Source organism: Mastigoproctus giganteus, chromosome 5 (assembly GCF_048544385.1).
Source record: "Mastigoproctus giganteus isolate SK-2022 chromosome 5, ASM4854438v1, whole genome shotgun sequence".
Lineage (NCBI taxonomy): Eukaryota > Metazoa > Arthropoda > Arachnida > Uropygi > Thelyphonidae > Mastigoproctus > Mastigoproctus giganteus.
In genome coordinates this window covers 111685088-111707065 of record NC_143579.1, presented here as the reverse complement: position 1 = coordinate 111707065, position 21978 = coordinate 111685088, and the positions used below count along the sequence as shown (strand labels likewise).

Here is a 21978-nt window from a genome sequence, read left to right as displayed (position 1 = left end):
ATCCTGCTCAGGTAGCTAACAAAACAATGAATATTTTGCATCGACATTCACACATGAGGAGTTATTTAGCGAGAGGAAAGCCAGATGTGTATTCGACTCTAGCAGTAAGCTAGAGAATCTTGTAATAACTGAGAGTAAAGTGGAGGAGAAATTGTTGAAGATAAACACAAGAAAGGCACCCAGGGTGGATGGGATCTATCCAGTTATATTAAAGGAGGCAGCAGAGGAAGTAAGCAAACCCTTAGCCATAATTATGAGAGCTTCCTTGGACTCAGGGGAGGTACCCACAGACTGGAGATGTGCAAATGTGACCCCAATTCACAAAGGAGGATCAAAGGCTGACACAAGTAATTATAGACCTGTGAGTTTAACTTATGTTGCAGAAAATTAATGGAGGCACTAGTTAAAGAAGCACTGCAGGATCATTTAGACAAGACTTCAGTTATAGCTTGGACACAGCATGGTTTTGTTAAGGGGCAGTCTTGCCTGACCAATTTGATTGGATACTATGATGCAGTCACAAAGGAACTGGATGCACGGAATAACTTTGATATTATATACTTGGATCTTAGAAAGGCTTTTGATACTGTTGCACTTGGAAGACTGCTGCACAAATTGGAGCAGTGTGGCATTGGAGGCAAGTTGCTGCTGTGGATAGAGGGGTGGCTGAGGGGGAGAAGACAGAGAGTGGTAATCAATGGACACTGCTCATCGTGGACTAATGTTATTAGTGGAGTCCCTCAGGGCTCAGTGTTGGGTCCATTATTGTTTTCTGTATTTATAAATGATATTGATGATGGTATATCAAGCTTAATGTCAAAGTTTGCAGACGATACAAAGGTGGGCAGGGTTGTCAAGGACACTAGTGACACTATGCTGCTGCAACAGGATCTGGAAAGGTTGAGCAGATGGGCTGAGAGGTGGCAAATGAAGTTTAACATTGACAAATGTAAAGTACTACACATGGGAAACAGCAATCCCAGAGCAACGTTTCAACTCTGTGGTACTACACTGACAGTGATAGAGAATGAAAGGGACCTGGGGGTGGTTGTGCAGGCAGATATGAAGTTCTCTGAGCAGTGCAGACAGGCTGCAAGAGTAGCTCATGGTGTATTGTCGATGATATATAGGAATTTTTCTAGCAGGGATAAGGAGGTGATTATTCCCTTGTATAAGGCAATGGTCAGGCCACACCTTGAGTACTGTATACAGGTCTGGAGGCCTCATTTCAAGAAGGATGTAGAGCTGCTGGAACGAGTACAGAGAAGGGCAACAAGATTAGTGAATGGAACAAAGGGGTGCTCTTACGAAGAAAGGCTTAAGTTTTGCAAATTACAGTGTCTGGAGACTACGCACCAGCGAGGTGATCTGATAGAGGTGTATAAAGTCTTGAATGGTTTGAGCATGCTCAATTCTGATGGGATTCTTCCTCTCGCTCAGAATAATCACCTGAGAGGGCATAAATTCAAATTGAAGAAAGACAGATGTAGCATAGACGTGTGGAAGTTTGCCTTTAGCCAGCGGGTGGTTGGTTGGTGGAACAGACTTCCATCCCTTGTCGTGGAAGTTGATAGCCTAAATAAGTTTAAGGCTTGGCTGGACAGGTATTTTGAACGAACAGAGGGGTGAAGTGAAAGTGGTTTTTTTTTTTTTTTTTCTGGCTGATGCTGCATAAGCTTTCTTTCTTGAATCAAATGCCTCTACTAATGCTAATGCTAAAGAAATATCATACGAAGTGCAGTAACCGAGTAGGATCTAGTTGAATAGAGCAACACTCACTAAGTCTAGCAAGAGTACCCCTCTCAACAGAAGAAATAATTGAATTTATGGGAGCACACTGTACTCCCCATATTCAAATTCTGCTTTTCTTATGTCTGAGTGACATCATGTCTCTGATATCAATAATGTCCACATTTGATGATTTAATCAGTACTTCAAATTCATCAACTTTATTTACTATGCTCCTAGCATTAGTTTATATGCAAGTATACATGCACCTGTTCTTACTCTTAGTTACCCTAAAACAGTCTAAGTATTTGCTTGTTTCATGATGACCCACAGCAGGGCTTGAAATCTCTGACACCTTGCTTTCCAGGCCGCTGCATGTTTCAATAGATGCAGTGTAAAAGAATCACTTTCAACTCAGCCTGTGGCTCTAGTTAATCTAATAGTCTGTATTCCCTCAATCTATCAGTTTTCCGACCCACCTAGCACGGCCTCGATAGCATCAGTGAATATTCCTGCACCCCTCCTACTTAAGTATATCCTATTCCTGTAAAAAGTCTCTCCTGTTAACAAGTACAGACGACTCTGAGAAAAATTCTAACTCATGAGCTTTGCAATCTCTCCAAGAATGCCTATTACTGCTCACTTAATCCTTTGTTAAATCCTCTACTTTGTATGAATCAATGTTTATTGTAAAAAAACTTGACTGTTTTAACTAACAACTATCTTTAATTTTTTTTATGTAATCCTTGTGAATTCAACTGATTTTAATTCTTTCAGAATTAAGTTGTTTTCTTTTATTTTTATATTCATGAATATATTAATTTTGTCTAATTCTATTTAATTCTATTAAAACATGTAAAGCCTGACGTAGCCCAGTAGTCAGGAGCGAGAGTGCATAGCACGCGTTTCTTGAGTGCACCGGGGTTCAAGCCCGTGACTACTAAATACGATAAATATTTGTATTGACGATTTATTGTAAACTCTACTGACTTGGTTGTCGTGCCGGAGTATAAACAGAAAATTTAATTTTTTAAAATGGCAAAAAGCAAGGTTTAATTAGAGTAAATTACGAAACAAAGTTAGAAAGCTAATTTTGACATGTTCATTTCACAAACCTCATTATTACAAAGTGAAATAACTTAGGTTCCTTCAAGTTTGTATTAATTAGGTTGTCCTATAATTTCATTTTAAAATACAATACAATACATGCAGGAAAATCGAAATGTCTCCCTGTAAACATACAATATTCACTTTGCTGGCAAACGTTTTATATAATAATTTATTAATATATAACATGTTTAGAGTAAATGCTGAAAGTGTTGTCTGTCCACTATTTTCTTGATTCAAGTATTAGTGAATTAAAATGAGCAATAAATATTATATAAAATATTATACTTCAGTCACACCGGAGGGACGGATAAAGAAAACAAGGTTTGAGTAAAAATCCTTTAATACTAGTTAAAGGCAAGTTAAGCAAACAAAACAAAATAAATCTACCAAACGCTTTCGGACTTGCGTAGTCCTTCTTCAGTTGGGGAATGAACATTATTATAAAATAGAGAATACCAAGTGCCCAGCCATGGTGGTCATGCGAGGTGAAATATGTGACACGGGTGCAGGCAACAATCAGTTGTTGGGAGTAGAGGCTTGTGACTGTAACTGTAGTGTCTGAGTATTAAGCTTGTGCCAACGTTTATCATTCTAGAGGATAACTGCTTCCATGATGGGATGGATGCAGCCTCCTTCATTTCGGTTAAAGGCAATCTCCTTTATTTCGGTTAAAGTAAATGTGGAGCAATTTCAACCAGATTCAATAATGGTAGTGTCAGGACTGGCCGATAAGTTCAACACTGTGGCGTGGATTGAAGTTGTGCTGGCAAGACCAGAAGTGCTCCGCAATATGTGAGTGATCTGAATCTGCAGAAAGGATTGCCCTCTCATGTTTGGAAATTCGATCTTGGAGCCTCCTGCCAGACTCCTGAACATAGCAGCCACGGTAGGAAATGCAGTACACCAAATCACTTCGCAAGGGGTGGGGGAAATTGGCACCTTTATCCATGAGAGGAGGGACTGCAAATGTTGGCACATGCTTAATACTCAAACGCTACAGTTACCATCACAAGCCTCTACTCCCAACAACTGATCGTTGCCTGCACCCATGTCATGTGCTTCACCTCACATGACCACCATGGCTGGGCACCTGGTATGTTTTTTTTTTATAATAACGCTCATTCCCCAACTGAAGGAGGACTATGCAAGTCCGAAAGCTTTTGGTAGATTTATTTTGTTTTGTTTGCTTAACCTGCCTTTAACTAGTATTAAAGGATTTTTATTCAAACCTTGTTTTTCTTTATCCCTTCTGGTACGATTGAAGTATATATATATATATTTTTTTTAAAATTAATCCCAGAGACAGAGGCCCTTTCCAATTATATAAAATGTTTGCTAATAGCTGCTGTGGAGACATTTTTCAATCACTTTATATATCCTAAGGTAAAATTAAATATTAAAGAATGATAAATAAATAAATGTACAACCTTTTTGTGAAAAGATATAAAGTCGAGTCTGGCAACTGTTTCTTCAGTAATAAAATTTTTTTCTGATGCACAATGATTCAAAAGTGCCCAACAAATTGGTGAACGACCAGAATTATAAGAATGACACGATCCTCCGGGTCCTCCAAATTTCAGCTGGATACCAGCTCTTTTTAGCCCTTCTGAACAAGCATCATAATAATTCAGGAAACCTATTGATAAATATACCTATTATTATATTAAATCTTTCTGCCTAGCATAAAAATAAAAAGCACATGCCAATATATAATGTTATGCTTATTTCCACGAGAGAGAGAGAGAGAGAGAGAGAAATATTATATTTTGGCATTAAATGGGTTATTATTGGCTATGCACTTTGGGTGCCTAACCACCCACTTATGGGGGGGGGGAGAACAACTATCCATGAAATGGTGACTGGGATTTGCTCATTCCGTCACTCAGTTGATGTCTGAGCAGTGAAAATCAATTGAGAATAGTTAATTCAGTTGTAACTTATTTTTTCAATATGAGAGTTGTCAAAAGGTATAATCTCTTTCTCTTCAAACAACTTAGCTATGAACAGATCTGAATTTGATGCTCAGAACTAAGTTTTACCTTAAGTAAACTTTGACTTGAAAGTTCTAAAACTAATCAGTTTACCATCCAGTGTGACGTTGATGATGTATATCTGTACTGTTTGTGTGTGTGTCTCTCTCTCTCTCTCTCTCTCTCTCTCTCTCTCTTTCACACTGGTCTTCAAGAATATGACTATTAAAATAGGGAATGAGACCTTTACTAATTACCGAGAGTGGAGGAAGGTGTTTTAACTTGTATTTCTAAACTGCCAATTCTGATGGCAACAATATTATACTCTGGAATGCCAATGGAGATTAGAGGTGGTTCCATCTCATGGAGTTATTTTCTTCGAAAATTTTAAACAAGGGGAAACTAATTTTGTTTCTGATGCTCCACTAGTTTGCAGTTATATGTTTAACTTAATTGATGTATTAATATTACATGATGCAAAGAAGAAAATTTTATATAGCACTAACCAAAAAAAACATAATTTTTTCATTCCTTTCAATAATTGGTCTCCACACTTTCCTTAAATTTATTTAAACTTTCCCCCATTCCCCCAATATTAAGTGGAAGTTTATTCCAACAACTTATTATTGTTAAGCTGAATGAAAATATCCACAAATCTATTCTGCAACCATGCTTTTCCAATTTAAATTTAGGCTTCCTTGTGAGTTTGATCAGAAAAAAAAAAAAAAAAAAACAAAGAGTAAAAATGCCATCAACATTTAGTTTATTTAATCCTTTTAGAGCCTTATACACTTCAATTAGGTCACAACACAAATTCATAGTTTCTAAGATTGCAATTTACAGAACTCTAGTCTTTCCCAGTAAGAATATTCTGTTGTGCTCTCAACTAATCTTCTTGCTCTTTTCTGCACCCTTTGCAATAGATCTAATTTCTTTCTAAAATGAAGTTTCGAAACCTGTATGCAGTAGCGGGATAACACCTTTTTGTTCATGCTGACAAAGTTAGTATTAGTAGTGGCAGGTGATGCAAAGAAGCAAGCTTATAATGCAGCATCAGCAAAAAAAAAAAAAAAAAAAAAAATTAATAATAACAATAATAAATAAATAAAAAAATTATGTAATTATGTACCAGGTACATAACGGGTTGCTGCCCCTCTACTCTCAGACTAATAGTGTCACTGATAATGTCACAGCGGCAGCCGTTAAAAACATCTTTACTGCAGGAACTCATTATGAAACTAAAATTATGTGTTAAGTTACCATTTCGCGTATATGTTCATGAAGACATGCTGTATTATAATTCTGATACTGAATTATTTTAGGAAATTTCCTTTTCGATAATGAGCAGTAAATTGTGCAAGAGCAGTAAATTGTGTTACTAGGTGGTAGATGACTCTCGTCAGCCGGTGCAATACCACCACTTTGCTTATTGGAGGCTTGAAGTGGTGGAACCCATGTTTAGTCTCCAGAGCTAAGTTCCGGTCAGGTCAACCCGTCCCCATCTCTTCCATCACGCAGTATGAATGATGACTTTTGAGGTTACGATGAACATCGTGAGATCCAATCTTCCTCACATTTCGAGGGTACAGCTCTAAAATGGTGTATGCAAGCCAGCCGCTAGTTAGTACACAGGACCAAACCTATTGGTAACTTTTCTGGATCAGCTAGTGTACAATCTTGCTACCTCTACTCTGCCAGACAGTGACTGGAGGGAGCCTGATTAGTGTGTATGGGGGGGGGGGCATTGTTGAGGCCATGTTATGTCAAAGATCTGGGTATATTCTTACCATGTGTATGCCATATCCAAAAATTTCATTACTTCATAGAGCATGTCCCACCCATTTTTTCTTACTATTGAATACACCATGAATTGTAAAACTAATAGAGTAAGCTTATCTGCAAAAAGTTCTAAACCTCCCAAACACCCTAATTCATTTTACAAATATACATGGTCTCAATTTTAATCTCAACGATGTCCATTTCCACTTGCAGTCTGCCAATCCTGATGTACTTTTTGACAGAATCTTAGTTATTGGTTGATTCAACCACTGCTCATCTCAATTGCCCAAATTATTCGTTGTGCGATTCCTTTCGCCTCAAAGGTGGTACTTGTGCATATGTCCATTCTGATATTCCCTGTCAGACTTGGTAATTTGGAATCTCCTCTTTTCGATCTTCTCTGGCTTAAAATCTCTCTACCTCATTGTGTCAAATTCATTGTGTCAAATTCACATGTTCTCCCAATTCCACTAATCACTTGGAGCTCTTTGACTTCCTCACTTTCCAACTTGACTTTCTCCAGTCCAACTTTCCTAACAGTGAAGTAATTTTCCTTGGTGATTTTAATGTTCACAACTCCAGCTGGCTTCCGTTTTCTAGTCACACCGACCCAGCTGGACGAAATGCTGAGGCTTTTGCACTTACTAATGACCTTGTACAGATTGTTCATTTACCTACAAGAATACCAGACAATCCTAACCATACAGCCAACACGCTTGATCTTTTTCTCACAAACAACCCTTCTTAGTACACGGTCAAAGTGAGAGGTCCTTTAGGCACCTCAGATCACAACTTGGTGATTGTCTCTTCTCCAATGGAGCTTTTATCTCATGGCTATTCCCAACCTCATATTGTTTGGCATTATAAAAATGCGAAATGAGATGACCTGCGAGATTTCTTTTCTTTGTTTCCTTGGTCGGATTACTGTTTCAAAACTTCTGATGTCAACGTTTGCTCAGATCATTTCAGTGAAATTATTCTTGCAGGAATGGAATCCTTTATCCCACACTCCACTTTAAAATCTCATCCTTTATCTAATCCTTGGTTTTCCAATAAATGTGCTAAGGCTGTTTAAGAGAAGAACGTTGCATATCGTAATTGGCTTGTTTCCTCATTCTTCAGTTTCATTTTCTGCCTGCACCAAAGCTCACAACAATTGTAAAGCAGTTATTAATCAGTCCAAATTAGAGTTTGAACAGGCTAAGAGTAGAAAACTTGATTCTTGCCCTAATGGTAGCTGAGCATTCTGGTCTCTTGCCAAAGCTATTGGCTGCAACTTTTGCCCATCTCTGCTCCCAACTCTGTCCAAACCAGATGGTTCTGTTGTCACTTCAGCCAAGAATAAAACTGACCTGCTAGCATCCCATTTTTCTTCCAACTCATGTATTAATGATCTTGGTAAAACACCTCCCACCATTCCCAACACACTCCATTCAATGCCTCCTGTGGTCTTCCGTCAAAAGGATGTCAGAAGGATTTTGACAAATCTTGATGCTAAGAAAGCTCCAGGTCCTGATGGTATTTGTCCACTGTTCAAAAAACCTCTGCTCCTGAACTTACTCCTGTCCTTTGCCGCCTTTTTCCACTTTCTTATTCCAACGGTGTTTTTCCTTCTGCTTGGAAATTTGCTCATATCCAGCCAGTTCCTAAAAAGGGTGACAAATCCCTCCCATCCAATTACCTCTACTCTTTCTAAAGTAATGGAGAAATCAATTAACCGCCAACTCTTAAACTTCCTAAAAACCTTCAGTCTGATCAACGATCGCCAGTATGGATTCCGTCAGTGTCGATACACTGGTGATATTCTGGCTTATGTTACCCATTTATGGACTAATTCAATGGAAAAGTTCAGTGAAACACAAGCAGTTGCTCTTGACATCTCAAAGGCTTTCGATCGTGTTTGGTATAAAGGACTTCTAAACACGCTTCCATCTTATGGTTTGCCAACTGTTTTTTGTAACTGGTTATCCAGTTTTCTCTCTGATCACTCACTGAGGGTGATGGTAGATGGCTTTCTGTCTTCTAACTTCTCCACTAATGCCAGTGTCACCCAAGGCTCAGTTATTTCCCCCACTCTTTTCCTCTTGTATATTAATTACCTTCTTCCATTGACTGGAAATTCCTATCCACAGTTTTGCCAATGATAGCACATTGCATTCCCCTTTCCATTTTGAGAAACCTTGCTCTGCTCAATCAGCTTCAACTTCTCGAAAATCTGCTACCAATTCCTTAAATGGCGATCTCTTGATAATTCTCCAGTGGGGCAAAGACTACTTAGTTGATTTCAATCCTTCTAAAACTCAGTCTTGTCTTATATCTCGCAAAAAGGATTCTTCTGCTCTTATGCTTATCTTTGGTGACACTCCGATTTCTAAGCAAAATGATATATCTCTTTTGTGGATTACACTGACCTCTAATCCCTCTTGGCACAAGCACATTCCAAATATTGCTTCCTCTGCATCTGAAAAACTTGGTTTTCTCTTTTGTTCTTGGCGTTACTTTTTTTCCATACAGCTGTTAACTCTGTATAAATTACAAATCTGCCTACCATTAGTAGAAACAGGTGCTTGTATACTTGTGTGCACACTAATGCTAAGGAGCATTAGGGCACATGCAAGTATACGAATAATATATGAACACACTACACATGAATAAATTTGATGGATTTGAAGTACTGATTAAGTCAATGAATAAAACATAGGGATATCAGTCATGTGGTGTCATTCAGACATAAGGGATGAAAAATTTAGTATGGGGAGTACAATTTGTAAAGAAAGGGCAGACAGGATAAGAAGGGAGGGTAGGACAGGGGTTATGTTCTTAGTTGAAAATCATAAAAAATCTAAGGAGATACATCCAGTTGATATGGGTGTCTAGTGCAATGCTGAGTAAGTTTGGTGTGACATAACATTTGGTGTAAAATTTGGTGTGACACTGGAAAAACAAAAATGAAGAACAAGAGTGTGTAATAGGCCTAATGGCTGTAATTAGTATAATGAATAACTATAAAGACAAATAGAGTAGGCCAGTAAATTAGAACGTTTTATAATGGGGATTTGAACTTTCCAGATATTGATTAGAACTTGTGGGCTGGTCACTCGCAGTGTAGCAAGAAGTCTATGGATTTATTGAATGACTGTTTTCTACATCAACATATTAGAGATGCAACAAGGCAAAGCAATACTCTTGATCTGATTATGTGCAGTGACTTCACACATTAAGAATCTGCAGATAAAAGAACCACTAGGTAGCAGTGATAAAAAGGAGTGACAAAGAACAATCAAAGATTTAAATAATTTTTTGTCTGCTGAAGATTTCTTTGGACACACATATTTAATAATAATTATTAACAATCTGAGGAACTACTGAGGAAAAAGTAATTAATCAACCACTCAGATAGCTATAAAGTGAATTAGTTGTGCTAACCATTTCCGAAATATGCTGACTTATCATACTATACAGGCCAAGGTTGGCTTAAGGCAGGATTGAGCAGTTCCTCTGAACAGGGCGCCAAACTTTATGGGGTGCAAAATGCCCTAAAAATTCACTGATTTGCTGTAAATTTCAAGTCAGAGAGGGCTACCAAAAAATCTAGCACAGGGAGCTGATAGACCTGGGGCTGCTTCTGATACAGGCAGAACATCGGCAACTAAGGCCATATTGCTCCGGGGATATGCGGTGGTCATTCCGTGACCTTTCCACATCCTCTGTATTTGGTGGTCAAGGGCTCGAACACCCGGTCAAATCAAGAAGCGTGTGCTACACTGCACAACATTTGTTGATTCTGTTTTAAATACTGTTATCAGATGATATTAACAAAGTAATGGCTAAATACAATTTGATCATATTTAGCTGTTGCTCTGTCAACACCAGTATAACTGGTTCAATTACAGTGTCTTCTTTCTCGGTAATTCAGTATGAATAATCACATATCATTCTTTTCCCAAACAAAAGATCAAGAACCCCGCAATTCTGTAAGTAATGTAACCCCAAGGGCTCACATCTGGTGAGTATGGGCTTGGTCCGCCCAGGGTCCTGAAGAATGATATTATCATTCTTCTCTTTCTTGGTGATTCCTTTCGACTTCTCTCTCTCTCTCTCAGGGTAACTCGGGGAATTTTTTTGGCTAGTGCAGCATAAGCCTCAGGCTTCCTTGCACCATATGGCTAATAATAATAATAATAAGAAGATCCTGACCAGCTGCATATCCAAGAAGATATCAGACCACTTAGAGAGTCAGAGCATAATGGTCGAACAGCAGAAAGGATGCAAGTGGAGGAGCAAAGGATGCAAGGAGCAATTAACCATAGATGCTGCAGTTATGGAGCAAGCCTACAAGAAGAACGCAACCTATATATGGCCCACATCATTACCACAAGGCCTTCGACTCCGAACCTCATAGCTGGCTAATAGAGACCCTGAAGATCTACAAGGTCAATCCGATAGTGACAAACTTCCGAGGAGCAACAATGGAGAAATGGGGTACCACCATTAAGATCGAGAACATCACAACCACACCAATCCCCCATTAGAAGAGGAATCTTTCAGGGAGATGCTCTGAGCCCACTGTGGTTCTGTCTAGCACGCAACCTGCTATTCACCATGCTTAATGGCAGCAAGTATGGATATAAGCTCAAAGAAGGAAGAAAGAACCTGTACACCCTCATCCACCTGATGTACATGGATGACATTGAGTTCTACGCTGCAACCGAGAAACAACTCCAGCAACTACTCTGGATCATCGAAGAATTCAGCAAGGACATCAGGATGAAATTTGGTCTAGACAAATGCAAGACCCACACACTGCACTGCACTGCACCAGGGAGAATTAGTCAGCCGAAACTACCAGCTGCTGACTCGTAAAGAGATAGGAGCTCTGACAGGAGAGACCTACAAATACCTAGGGATGATGCAGGCTCAGCAGTTAGAGCATAAGGAAATCAAGAAGGGCCTGACCAAAAAATATCATCAGAGACATGGAAACCTGCTGAAAGCAAAATTGAACTGAGGGAACACAGTTAAAGACATAAATACCTATGCATCTCCAGTACTAACATACTCCTTTGGGGGTCATAGATTGGACTAACAACCGAGCTAGAGGATATCATGCGAAAGACAAGAACAATGATGATCAATAGCTGCCAACACCACCCAAAGTTAGCATTGGAGAGACTAACAATAGTTCAGAAAGAGGGAGGAAGGGGTCTGATAGAGCAACACAAAACAAAGATAGTTAATCTGAAGGATTACTTCGAGAACAACACAGCACCACTCCACCAGGCCATAAGGAAGATAGATGAGTGGTATACTCCACTCAACCTAAGTGAGGAGCCCCCTTTCCTGCCCAGATGGCACAAGAAACAAAGCTAGAAAGATGGGCAAAGAAGACACTCCATGGAAGATACTACAATGACCTCCATCAAGATCACATCGATAACATTGCTTCGAATTCAGGGCTCACAAGCGGGACGCTCTTCCCCGAGACTGAAGGATTCATGCTGGTCATACAAGACCAGGTAATCAACACCAGAAACTATAGAAAATACATCACAAAGGGGCCCGGAAGAATGTTAGATGACATGTCGACAATGCCACCTGGCCTCAGAAACGATCCAACATATCACAGGGGAGATGCAAGGTGATCACCCAGACTGAGTACGCCAGGATAATACATCAGAAGCTAGAGAGAAAATACCAGATGACCAAAGAAATTGTACCATACAAGTACGAACCCCAGGCAGTACTAGAGACCCCATCCCACAAGCTGTACTGGGACCCTGCCATAATAATGGATAAGACCATCCTGCACAACAGACCAGACATAACCCTCATGGACAAGATGGAAAAGTCTACTTACCTGATTGACATAGCGATGCCCAACACTAGCAATGTCCAGAAAAACCACAAGGAAAAAATTAGGAAGTACACGAACCTGAGACATGAGGTCAAGGAGATGTGGCATATGCAAGAAGTAACGACCACCCAAATCATCATGTCAAAGACCCTACATAGCAGCCTAGCAGCAATAGGTCTCCCAGAGAACACCTACAAGGAACTCCAGAAAGTTGCAATCCTGAACAGCTCTGTAGGATAGTCAAAGAGTTCCTCGACCAACAGTAACACCAGACATTACAACCACCCTGTGTACATGGTAGCAGTACCCCATCATGGAGTGGAATCCCCCAATCTGGGAGAAATAATATAAGAGCAACAACAATAATAATAATAATAATATTATAAGTAATTATAGATACTATCATATTACAGGTAAAACATTATGGTATTTAATTTACCTTTTACTGTAAAGTTCAGACCATCAAAGTCATGGTGGTCAGGTTCATTCCAGCTCTCAAAATTCCACTGTGAAACATATTCAACACCATATCTGTCTATCGAAAAAAGAGGAATGATCTTAATAATGAAAAATTAGTTAAGTTTTAAAATAGTAAATAACTTAAGACAACATTATTTTCCAGCTACTGAACATAGGTGGCAACTGAACACTATGAGGTGTCAATGTTATTTCTGTAAATTTTAAGTATTTAATAATCGCTGTGCCTTTTGCTGGATAGGAAATCCATTTCTAGGATGGTGGGACCAAACGAATTTTTCCTGAGACTGATTAACTTAGCTACAGTATGAAAACAATTCATAAAAATTCATTCCATCTTAATGCCATTTAAACCCAGGCCTTTCCTAATAATGTGAAGGATAGCATTCATAACTAATGTGCTACTTTAAGAGGGTCCTTTAACTGAAATAATGTAAGCTATTCAAATCATAAGTACTGATGTGCTAAATGTCTCTGCTGAAATAAAAAAAAGCTCATCAAAGGTGCACCAATTATCATACTTGATCTGAACCACCAGACCTCAAGTCAAAATAGGCATTGCCCTGAGTCTGTCTTCAAAGTGCAAGAGGGAAACTGTGGTTACTTATAGTCCAGGATTCGTGGATGTATCAACTGTTAAGTCAGGCTAGGAGAGTAGACACTACCAAGTGATATTGATATTAGATTCTCCCAAGGTGTTACTAAAAGTGGCAAGGTTGCTTGGACTATTGATAATACAACGCCTATGTGTAACAAAGAGATCCTCAAGAACTCCACTTGGCTTAGTGCAGTGATTGTGCCAAAATGCAGACGTGTTAACATCCACGGCCAGGATGTTACCATGGCCTAGGTGTCCAATGCATATTCAATATAGGTGATGAGTTGAATTTCCTTTCCTGGCTGGCCATATGCAGAAACAGCATACAAAAAAAGCTGTTGATGCTGGTTAGACACTACTACTACTACTGCTGCCCAGCATTCATGGTCTGTGGCTCCTGCATAAACAAGATGTAAATGTGGTACAATTAGAATTTTGGCTAGTTGATTTGCCACTAGAATAGATCTTCATGTGCTGATTTCTTATTATGGTCTTATTTTTAATTATCATAATCTTATTATGGTTGTGTTAAGATAATACAGCATTCTGGGCCATGTGATGAATGTGCCTGTTTCAGTCAAAACAGTTTGGGTTTGGGTTTTATTGGCGCATCAGCAACTGAGGTCAACACAGTGGTCCATCGTTTGCCATGGAAGATTGACTGAAACAAGCACACTGATCAATTGGGCCAGAATGCCATACTGTCTGTGTGCATGTCTCAGCCATCTTATTTACACATATAAAATGCAAGAAAACACAGAAGTCCAGCCATTTGATTGGGTTAGTAAGAAAGTGAGTGGTTAAAGCATGGTTTCAATATTTGGTCGACACGCCTCTCTATCGACTGTATCAAATCACGATAGATCAGTCATTCTTCGATGACAGTCAAATGGAAATTAATTTGGCTAAAGATGACATAAGCAAAGCAGTTCCGATTGAGGGAAGTCTCATTGCCCACCAGCAAATGGTGTTGTGAATCAATGATAAATATCTTAGAATCGCCCCAAACATACTGTTTGACAAGCATGCAGAGGAACTCTCCTTTCCCAGCCTTTATCTTGGACAATTCAGAACTTTCAGAGAGAATTTACGTGCGACTCTGTTCATGATGACAACAAGCAAGCTCAGACAATCTGACTGATGCAGCGCTACTACACATCTTTATTATTACTACACAGCAACGAAGATGAGATTGAGAATGAGAGCCTCTTTGATGGTAGCTTTCAAATACATAGGTAAAGATACAAAACTGACCCGCAAGCAAGTTCAATTCAAAGAATACATTAACTGTATTGAAAACAATTTGGCCTTCCTAAGGACAATTCCAAACTGACACTGTAATTTTACCAGTGGCCATCTTGATCGTGAATTGGAGAAAGAAGCAGCCTTCTTTCTCCAATGTAGGATTGGAGCCTGTGCAGTTGAAGGGCATCTGCTAACTGTGTTGATCTGATAACTGGAGGAAGGTGGAGTTTGGTGTTGGCCCATTTTGACCCCATTTTTTTAATTTCATCTTGCATTATGTTAAGCTGATTTAGGTTTTTGCAGCATAATTCTTTTTTTTTCTTCTTTTTTTTATGTAAACCCCAAACACGAGAGGTATTGGAACCTATAGTACTTGTACCGTGCTTGTGTTGGAGGTTGAGAAGATGAAAGAAGATATTTTTTGACATTAGACTTGAACTTCTGTAGACTGTAATTTTCAGGAAATACGTACGAAGGAAAGTTGTTCCAGAAAACGGCAGTTGAATCAATAAACGAGGAAGATGAACAGTTGGTTCTGTGAGTTTGAAGTTGGACAGTAAATGGATGTTGGTGGGTGGCGGCATGTGTTCGGACTGTTTTTGAAAGAGGGAGTGGGAATTATAGAAGCCAATTCAAAAGAACAGTGCCCGCAGAAGTATCTGTAGAAGAGGCATGCAGCAGAAACAGTACGCCTATGAGACAGCAAGTGGAGAGAATCTGTTAGAAATGAATTGTTAATTAACCTAACTGCTCTCTTCTGAACGGAATCAAGAAGCCTGAGAGAGGTTTTGGGAGCACCACCCCAGATGTGGGGACAATATTCCATGGTAGGGCGGATTTGCTTGTAAAGAGTGAACAGCTGTTTGGAAGAAAAGTAAAGCTGAGAGCAAAAGAGAAAACCAAGTTTTTCAGATGCAGAGGAAGCAATATTTGAAATGTGCTTGTGCCAAGAGGGAATAGAAGTCAGGGTAATCCCCGAAAGAGATATATAATTTTGCCTAGAAATCGGAGTGTCACCAAAGATAAGCATCGGAGTAGAACAATCCTTTTTGCGAGATATAAGACAAGACTGAGTTTTAGAAGGACTGAAATCAACTAAGTTGTCTTTGCTCCATTGGAGAATTACCTGGAGATCCGCATTTAAGGAATTAGTAGCAGATTTTCAAGAAGTTGAAGCTGATTGAGCAGGCCAAGGTTTCTCAAAATGGAAAGTGGAATGCAATGTGCTATCATTGGCAAAACTATGGATAGGATTTCAAGTCAATGGAAGAAGGTCATTAATATACAAGAGGAAAAGAGTGGGAGAAAGAACTGAACCTTGGGGGACACCGGCATTAGTGAAGTTAGAAGACAGAGAGCCATCTTACCATCACCCTCAGTGAGCGATCAGAGAGAAAACTGGATAACGAATTACAAAAAAAACAGTTGGCAAACCATAAGATGGAAGCTTGTTTAGAAGACCTTTATGCCAAACATGATCGAAAGCCTTTGAGATGTCAAGAGCAACTTCTTGTGTTTCAAGCAGTTGCTCTTAACATCTCAAAACTTTTCCATTGAATTAGTCCATAAATGGGTAACATAAGCCAGAATATCACCAGTGTATCGACACTGATGGAATCCATACTGGCGATCGTTGATCAGATGGAAGGTTTCTAGGTAGTTTAAGAGCAGGTGGTTAATTGATTTTTCCATTACTTTAGAAAGAGTAGAAGTAATTGCAATGGGACGATAATTCGATGGGAGGGATTTTTACCCTTTTTAGGAACTGGCTGGATATGAGTAAATTTACAAGCAGAAGGAAAAACACCTTTGGAATAAGAAAGTAAAAAAGGCAGCAAAGAACAGGAGTAAGTTCAGGAGCACAGGTTTTGAGAATAAGTGGAGAAATACCATTGGGACCTGGAGCTTTCTTAGCATCAAGATTCGTCAAAATCCTTCTGACATCCTTTTGACGGAAGACCACAGGAGGTATTGAATGGAGTGTGTTGGGAATGGTGGGAGGTTTTTCACCAAGATCATTAATACATGAGTTGGAAGAAAAATGGGATGCTAGCAGGTCAGTTTTATTCTTGGCTGAAGTGACAACAGAACCATCTGGTTTTGACAGAGGTGGGAGCAGAGATGAGCAAAAGGTGTGGCCAATAGCTTTGGCAAGAGACCAGAATGCTCAGCTACCATTAGGGCAAGTTTTCTACTCTTAGCCTGTTCAAACTCTAGTTTGGACTGGTTAATAACTGCTTTACAAAATTTTTGTGAGCTTTGGTGTAGGCAAAAAATGAAACTGAAGAATTAGAAACAAGCCAGTTACGGATTGGAATGTTCTTCTCTTGAACAGGCTTAGCACATTTATTGGAAAACCAATGTTTAGATAAAGGACAAGATTTTAAAGTGGAGTGTGGGATAAAGGATTCCATTCCTGCAAGAATAATTTTACTGACACAATCTGAGCAAACATTGACATCAGAAGTTTTGAAACAGTAATCCAACCAAGGAAAAGAAATCTAACAGGTCATCCCATTTTGCATTCTTGTAATGCCAAACAATACAGGGTTGGGAATCGCCATGAGATAAAGGCTCCATTGGAGAAGAGACAATCACCAAGTTGTGATCTGAGGTCCCTAAAGGACCTCTCACTTCGACCATGTACTTAGAAGGGTTGTTTGTCAGAAAAAGATCAGTTGTTGGCTGTATGGTTAGGACTGTCCGGTATTCTTGTAGGTGAATGAACAATCTGTGCAAGGTCATTAGTAATTGCAAAAGCCTCAGCATCTCGACCAGCTGGGTCAGTGTGACTAGAAAACGGAAGCCAACTGGAGTTGTGAACATTAAAATCACCAAGGAAAATTATTTCACTGTTAGGAAAGTTGGACTGGAGAAAGTCAAGTTGGAAAGTGAGGAAGTCAAAGAGCTCCAAGTGATTAGTGGAATTGGGAGAACAGTAGAGACAACATATGAATTTGACACAATGAGGTAGAGAGATTTTAAGCCAGAGAAGATTGAAAAGAGGAGATTCCAAATTACCAAGTCTGACAGGGAATATCAGAACGGACATATGCACAAGTACCACCTTTGACTCGAAAGGGATCGCACAACGAATAATTTGGGCAATTGAGATGAGCAGTGGTTGAATCAACCAATAACTAAGATTCTGTCAAAAAGTACATCAGGATTGGCAGACTGCAAGTGGAAATGGACATCGTTGAGATTAAAATTGAGACCGTGTATATTTGTGAAATGAACTAGGAAGTGTTTGAGAGGTTTAGGTCTTTTCGCAGATAAGCTTACTCTATTAGTTAGACAGTTCAAAGTGTATTCAGTAGTAAGAAAAAGTGTGTGTGCGTGTGGTGGGGGGGACATGCTGTATGAAGTAATGAAATTTATGGATATGAAATACACATGATAAGAATATACCCAGATCCTTGACATAACGTGGCCTCGACAATGTCCCCCTCCCATACACACTACTCGGACTCCCTCCAGTCACTATCTAACAGAGTTGAGGCAGCAAGATTATACACTAGCTGATCTGGAAGCCTCCTAGAGAGTTACCAATAGGTTCGGTCCAGTGTACTAACTAGTGGACGGCCTGAGAACACCGTTTTTCTTGGTCAAACATTTATCTACATCACAGTAACACTGGCTAACAAATTTTTTTTTTCAAACCTCTGGAACAAAATATGCAGATGCTAAAGGAGATTGAGCTGCTGATTCCAAAAATATCAAAATTATGTCTCTATCATGTCTCTACTGAAAGATATACTTAAATTTTAGTAACTTAATGAGACCAATTTCAAATATCATTCATTAAATAACCATACAGATGCTATATTAAAAATCAGTCTTATTCATTTTAAATACTTCATTCAAACAAATAATATACTACATATACATATTATTATTATTGGCAAATAATGTAAAGAAGAATGTGTGTATATTTCTTTCTGTTTTACAAGTGTTACAAATACATAGTTACTTTATGTGTTACAAATACATAGTTTACTATGTATTTGTAACACATAAAAACCATTCATTTTGTAAGATATTCAATATTATTTCACACTACTGAAACTAAGTATAGCACTTAGTTTCAGTAGGCTGTATTACAATTGCTGAAATCATATCACACAATTTTGAAATCATATTAAAAAAATTGGTCAGTTGCAATACCCATATCAGAGACTGGATTCAAACCAACAACCTTTGTTTATTAGGTAAGCATGCCATCCATTGGACCAATCTGGCCGCATGGGTTGGTTGGTTGTTTGGGTTTTAATGGTGCATCAGCAACTAGGGATATAATGTGCCAAAATCACATCCCATACAAGATAACAGTAAAAATTGTAGTGACATGATTGCTTAGGTTTAATGATTTTAAAAACCTGAAAACAGCTGACACTCGTCAGATAAAATTTGACTGAGTGTATAAGGCTCAGTCAGATGGGTAAAAACGTCAAAATACATAATGTTGCTGTCTATATCATGGACATTCGGTTAAAATATGACAAATGGTTAAAAAGGTTTTGCTTAATGCTGGTTGCTATCACTCTGTGGAGATTACAGGAATCAGAGAGCTACTGTATCATCTAATAAAAATATTCAAATGTGATTTATAACAATATTTATAGATTGTTCAGTTAGAAAAAAGGATACTCATTTTATTATGCAATCAAAAATTCACATTCGCAAGGCAAAATTACAATTTTGTTTCTGATCATGTGACTGTGTTAAATTATGCCATTTACTCACCTGAGCTTGCAAAGTATAGGATGCATATATAATAAGAATTACCTCTCAATACTGAGACTACGTGTGCAACTTAAAAAAAAACAACAACCGGCAAGTGCTATGTCTTGAGGATGTGCGATTTATAAGGTTCTACTGTATATTGTGTTTGAACTGTTACATACAAAAATATACAAAAATCACATTATGAGCAAGTTCAATTAAGAATTCATATAACATGGGTGTGTTATATGGGTATATAATGAGGTGTCCTATTTTCTTGTTCAGAAAACCTGGTCACACTGAGCTAGTGTGAACACAAATGTGAGAAGTACTGAAAGCAGAGACACACTGATCATCAAAGGTTCACAAACGGCTATTATCATGAAATTTAACTGCAGTTTTGCCACTCTCCTCCTCGAATGAAAAGAAATGACATTTGCTATTCAGTGTATATACTGCCATGCAGTCCCACTACTATGAAGGTGCAAGCAATCATTTGGTATCACAGAGCAACCAGTTGATATAATATATAACAGCCTTAGCTATTATCAGTGGAACAGTGTGTGTGTGTGTGTGTGTGTGAGGGAGAGAGAGAGAGAAGATAAATTCTATAGTTTTACTTGTTAATACACCCATTCAAGTGAAAATGAGCTTTACTTTTTTTTTTATACGAATTGCAGTTGCTAATTTCAATTCACAGAAGAAACTAATATATAAATCAAACTATCATTAAAACAGTCAAATAACACGGAGAATTCTATGCCATTACCTTACACAGATTGTGTGTAAGATTTGTTGGTAAAATCTTTTTTGGACTGCCATGGCACAAGGCTACAATTGTAGAATTTGTTGCACAAACTTGTGGGCTATGGCATGAATGGGCTGCAAGCTAAAACAGCATGTAAGAACACTGAGGTTACCAGTTCCTTGTGTATTCATCAATGCATTCTCCCTTTAACTATGGTGATATTCTCTGTTCACATCTTATGCCTTTTAATCATATTAATTAATGATCCATCTCTTATGAACTCTCTCTCTCTCTCTCTCTCTCTCTCAGATGTTTCCAGTTTGTGTTGTTTACCTTTTTTACAGATTTTTCCACAAGCACTATTCTTCTGAATTTGCATCAGTAATGCCACACCTTTCTTCCAAACTAGTTTGAACATTAACATAGCATTACCAAATTAGTAGAGGCATATGATGCAAGAAAGCAAGCTTATACAGCATCGGCCAAAAGAAAAAAAAAAAAAAAAAAAAAAATCCCATTTCACCCATCCATTTGCTCCAAAAATTTGTACAGTTCTTCCTAGAATTTACACTATCAACTTTCACAGTGATAATTGTTAGTTCCAGCAGTCAACCAACCACTGGCTAGCTAAAGGCAAATTTCAGCACATCTATTTCTACAACTGTCATTTTTCAATTTGAATTTATGCCACCTCAGGTGCGTAATCAGAGCAAGAGGAAGAATTCCATCAGCACTGAGCTTGCCAGAACCATTCAAGGCCTTATACACCTCAATCAGATCATGTCACAGGTGCCTAATCTCTAGATGCTGCAATTTTCAAAACTGAAGCCTTTCTTGGTAAGAGCAACCCTTTGTTCCCCTCACCAATCTTGTTGCCTTTCTCTATACTCATTACAGCAGCTCTACATCATTCCTAAAATGAGGCTTCCAGACCTATATGCAGTACTCAAGGTTTGACCTGACCATTGCCTTATACAAAGGGATAATCACCTCCTTATCCCTGCTAGCAAAATTCTTGTATATTGTTGACAAGACCCCATGAGTTGTCCTAGCAGCCTGTCCACACTGTAAGAAAACGTCACGTCTGACTGCACAATTGCTACCAGATATTTTTCATTCCCCGAGTGCAGTATCGTTGTCCATATGCAATACTTTACATTTGTTATGTGGGTGCTTAGAGGGGACAGGCATTCTGTGTGTTATCAGACACAGTCTAAAACGCTGATGGATCCAATATCTTTCTATTTTAGAAGAGTTAGGAGAAGTCCAGTTGGCCTGCCTCCCTAAAAGACACTCATGCACACCTTCTCGTTGGTAAGCCCTGTTACGTCACTTTGGTAGCAATGAACGTGTAGAGTGATTCTCTTCAAGATGGCTGGTCAACGTGACGAGGAAAAAATCAAACCCTGCAGCACTTTATTAAATATGACAATATGATGAAACAAATGATCCTCAGTCCCCAGCAGCTTTCACTCTCACTCTTATGGTAGTGAGAGGAAAGAGTGGAAGTAGAGGGTGCAAAAAATCTGAGTATGGCCGGGCTGCTATGCACGGAAACTGAACTTGGCCTGTTACAATGTAAGATCGCTCATTGGTGAAAACAGGATATTAGAGCTGGAAAAGGAATTAGAAAATGAATGAAATGAAATTTGGAATATCCACTTGGCTGAAACAAGAAGAATAAATGAATCATTGACAACAGGGGTCGGCAACTATCTTCTGCATAGGGGCTGGAGGCCATGTC

At 38.8% G+C, this 21978-nt stretch overlaps 1 protein-coding gene across 1 annotated transcript in view; it reads right to left on the bottom strand.

The window, feature by feature from the left end:
* The window catches only part of Idua (alpha-L-iduronidase), a 193507-nt gene that overhangs the window by 81700 nt on the left and 89829 nt on the right, over window positions 1–21978 (bottom strand). The window contains exons 5-6 of the mRNA XM_090374630.1: window positions 12881–12976; window positions 4266–4474 (exon numbers count right to left, since the gene is read on the bottom strand). Coding sequence (XP_090230756.1) covers window positions 4266–4474; window positions 12881–12976 — 305 coding nt within the window. The remainder of the gene's footprint in view (window positions 1–4265; window positions 4475–12880; window positions 12977–21978) is intronic.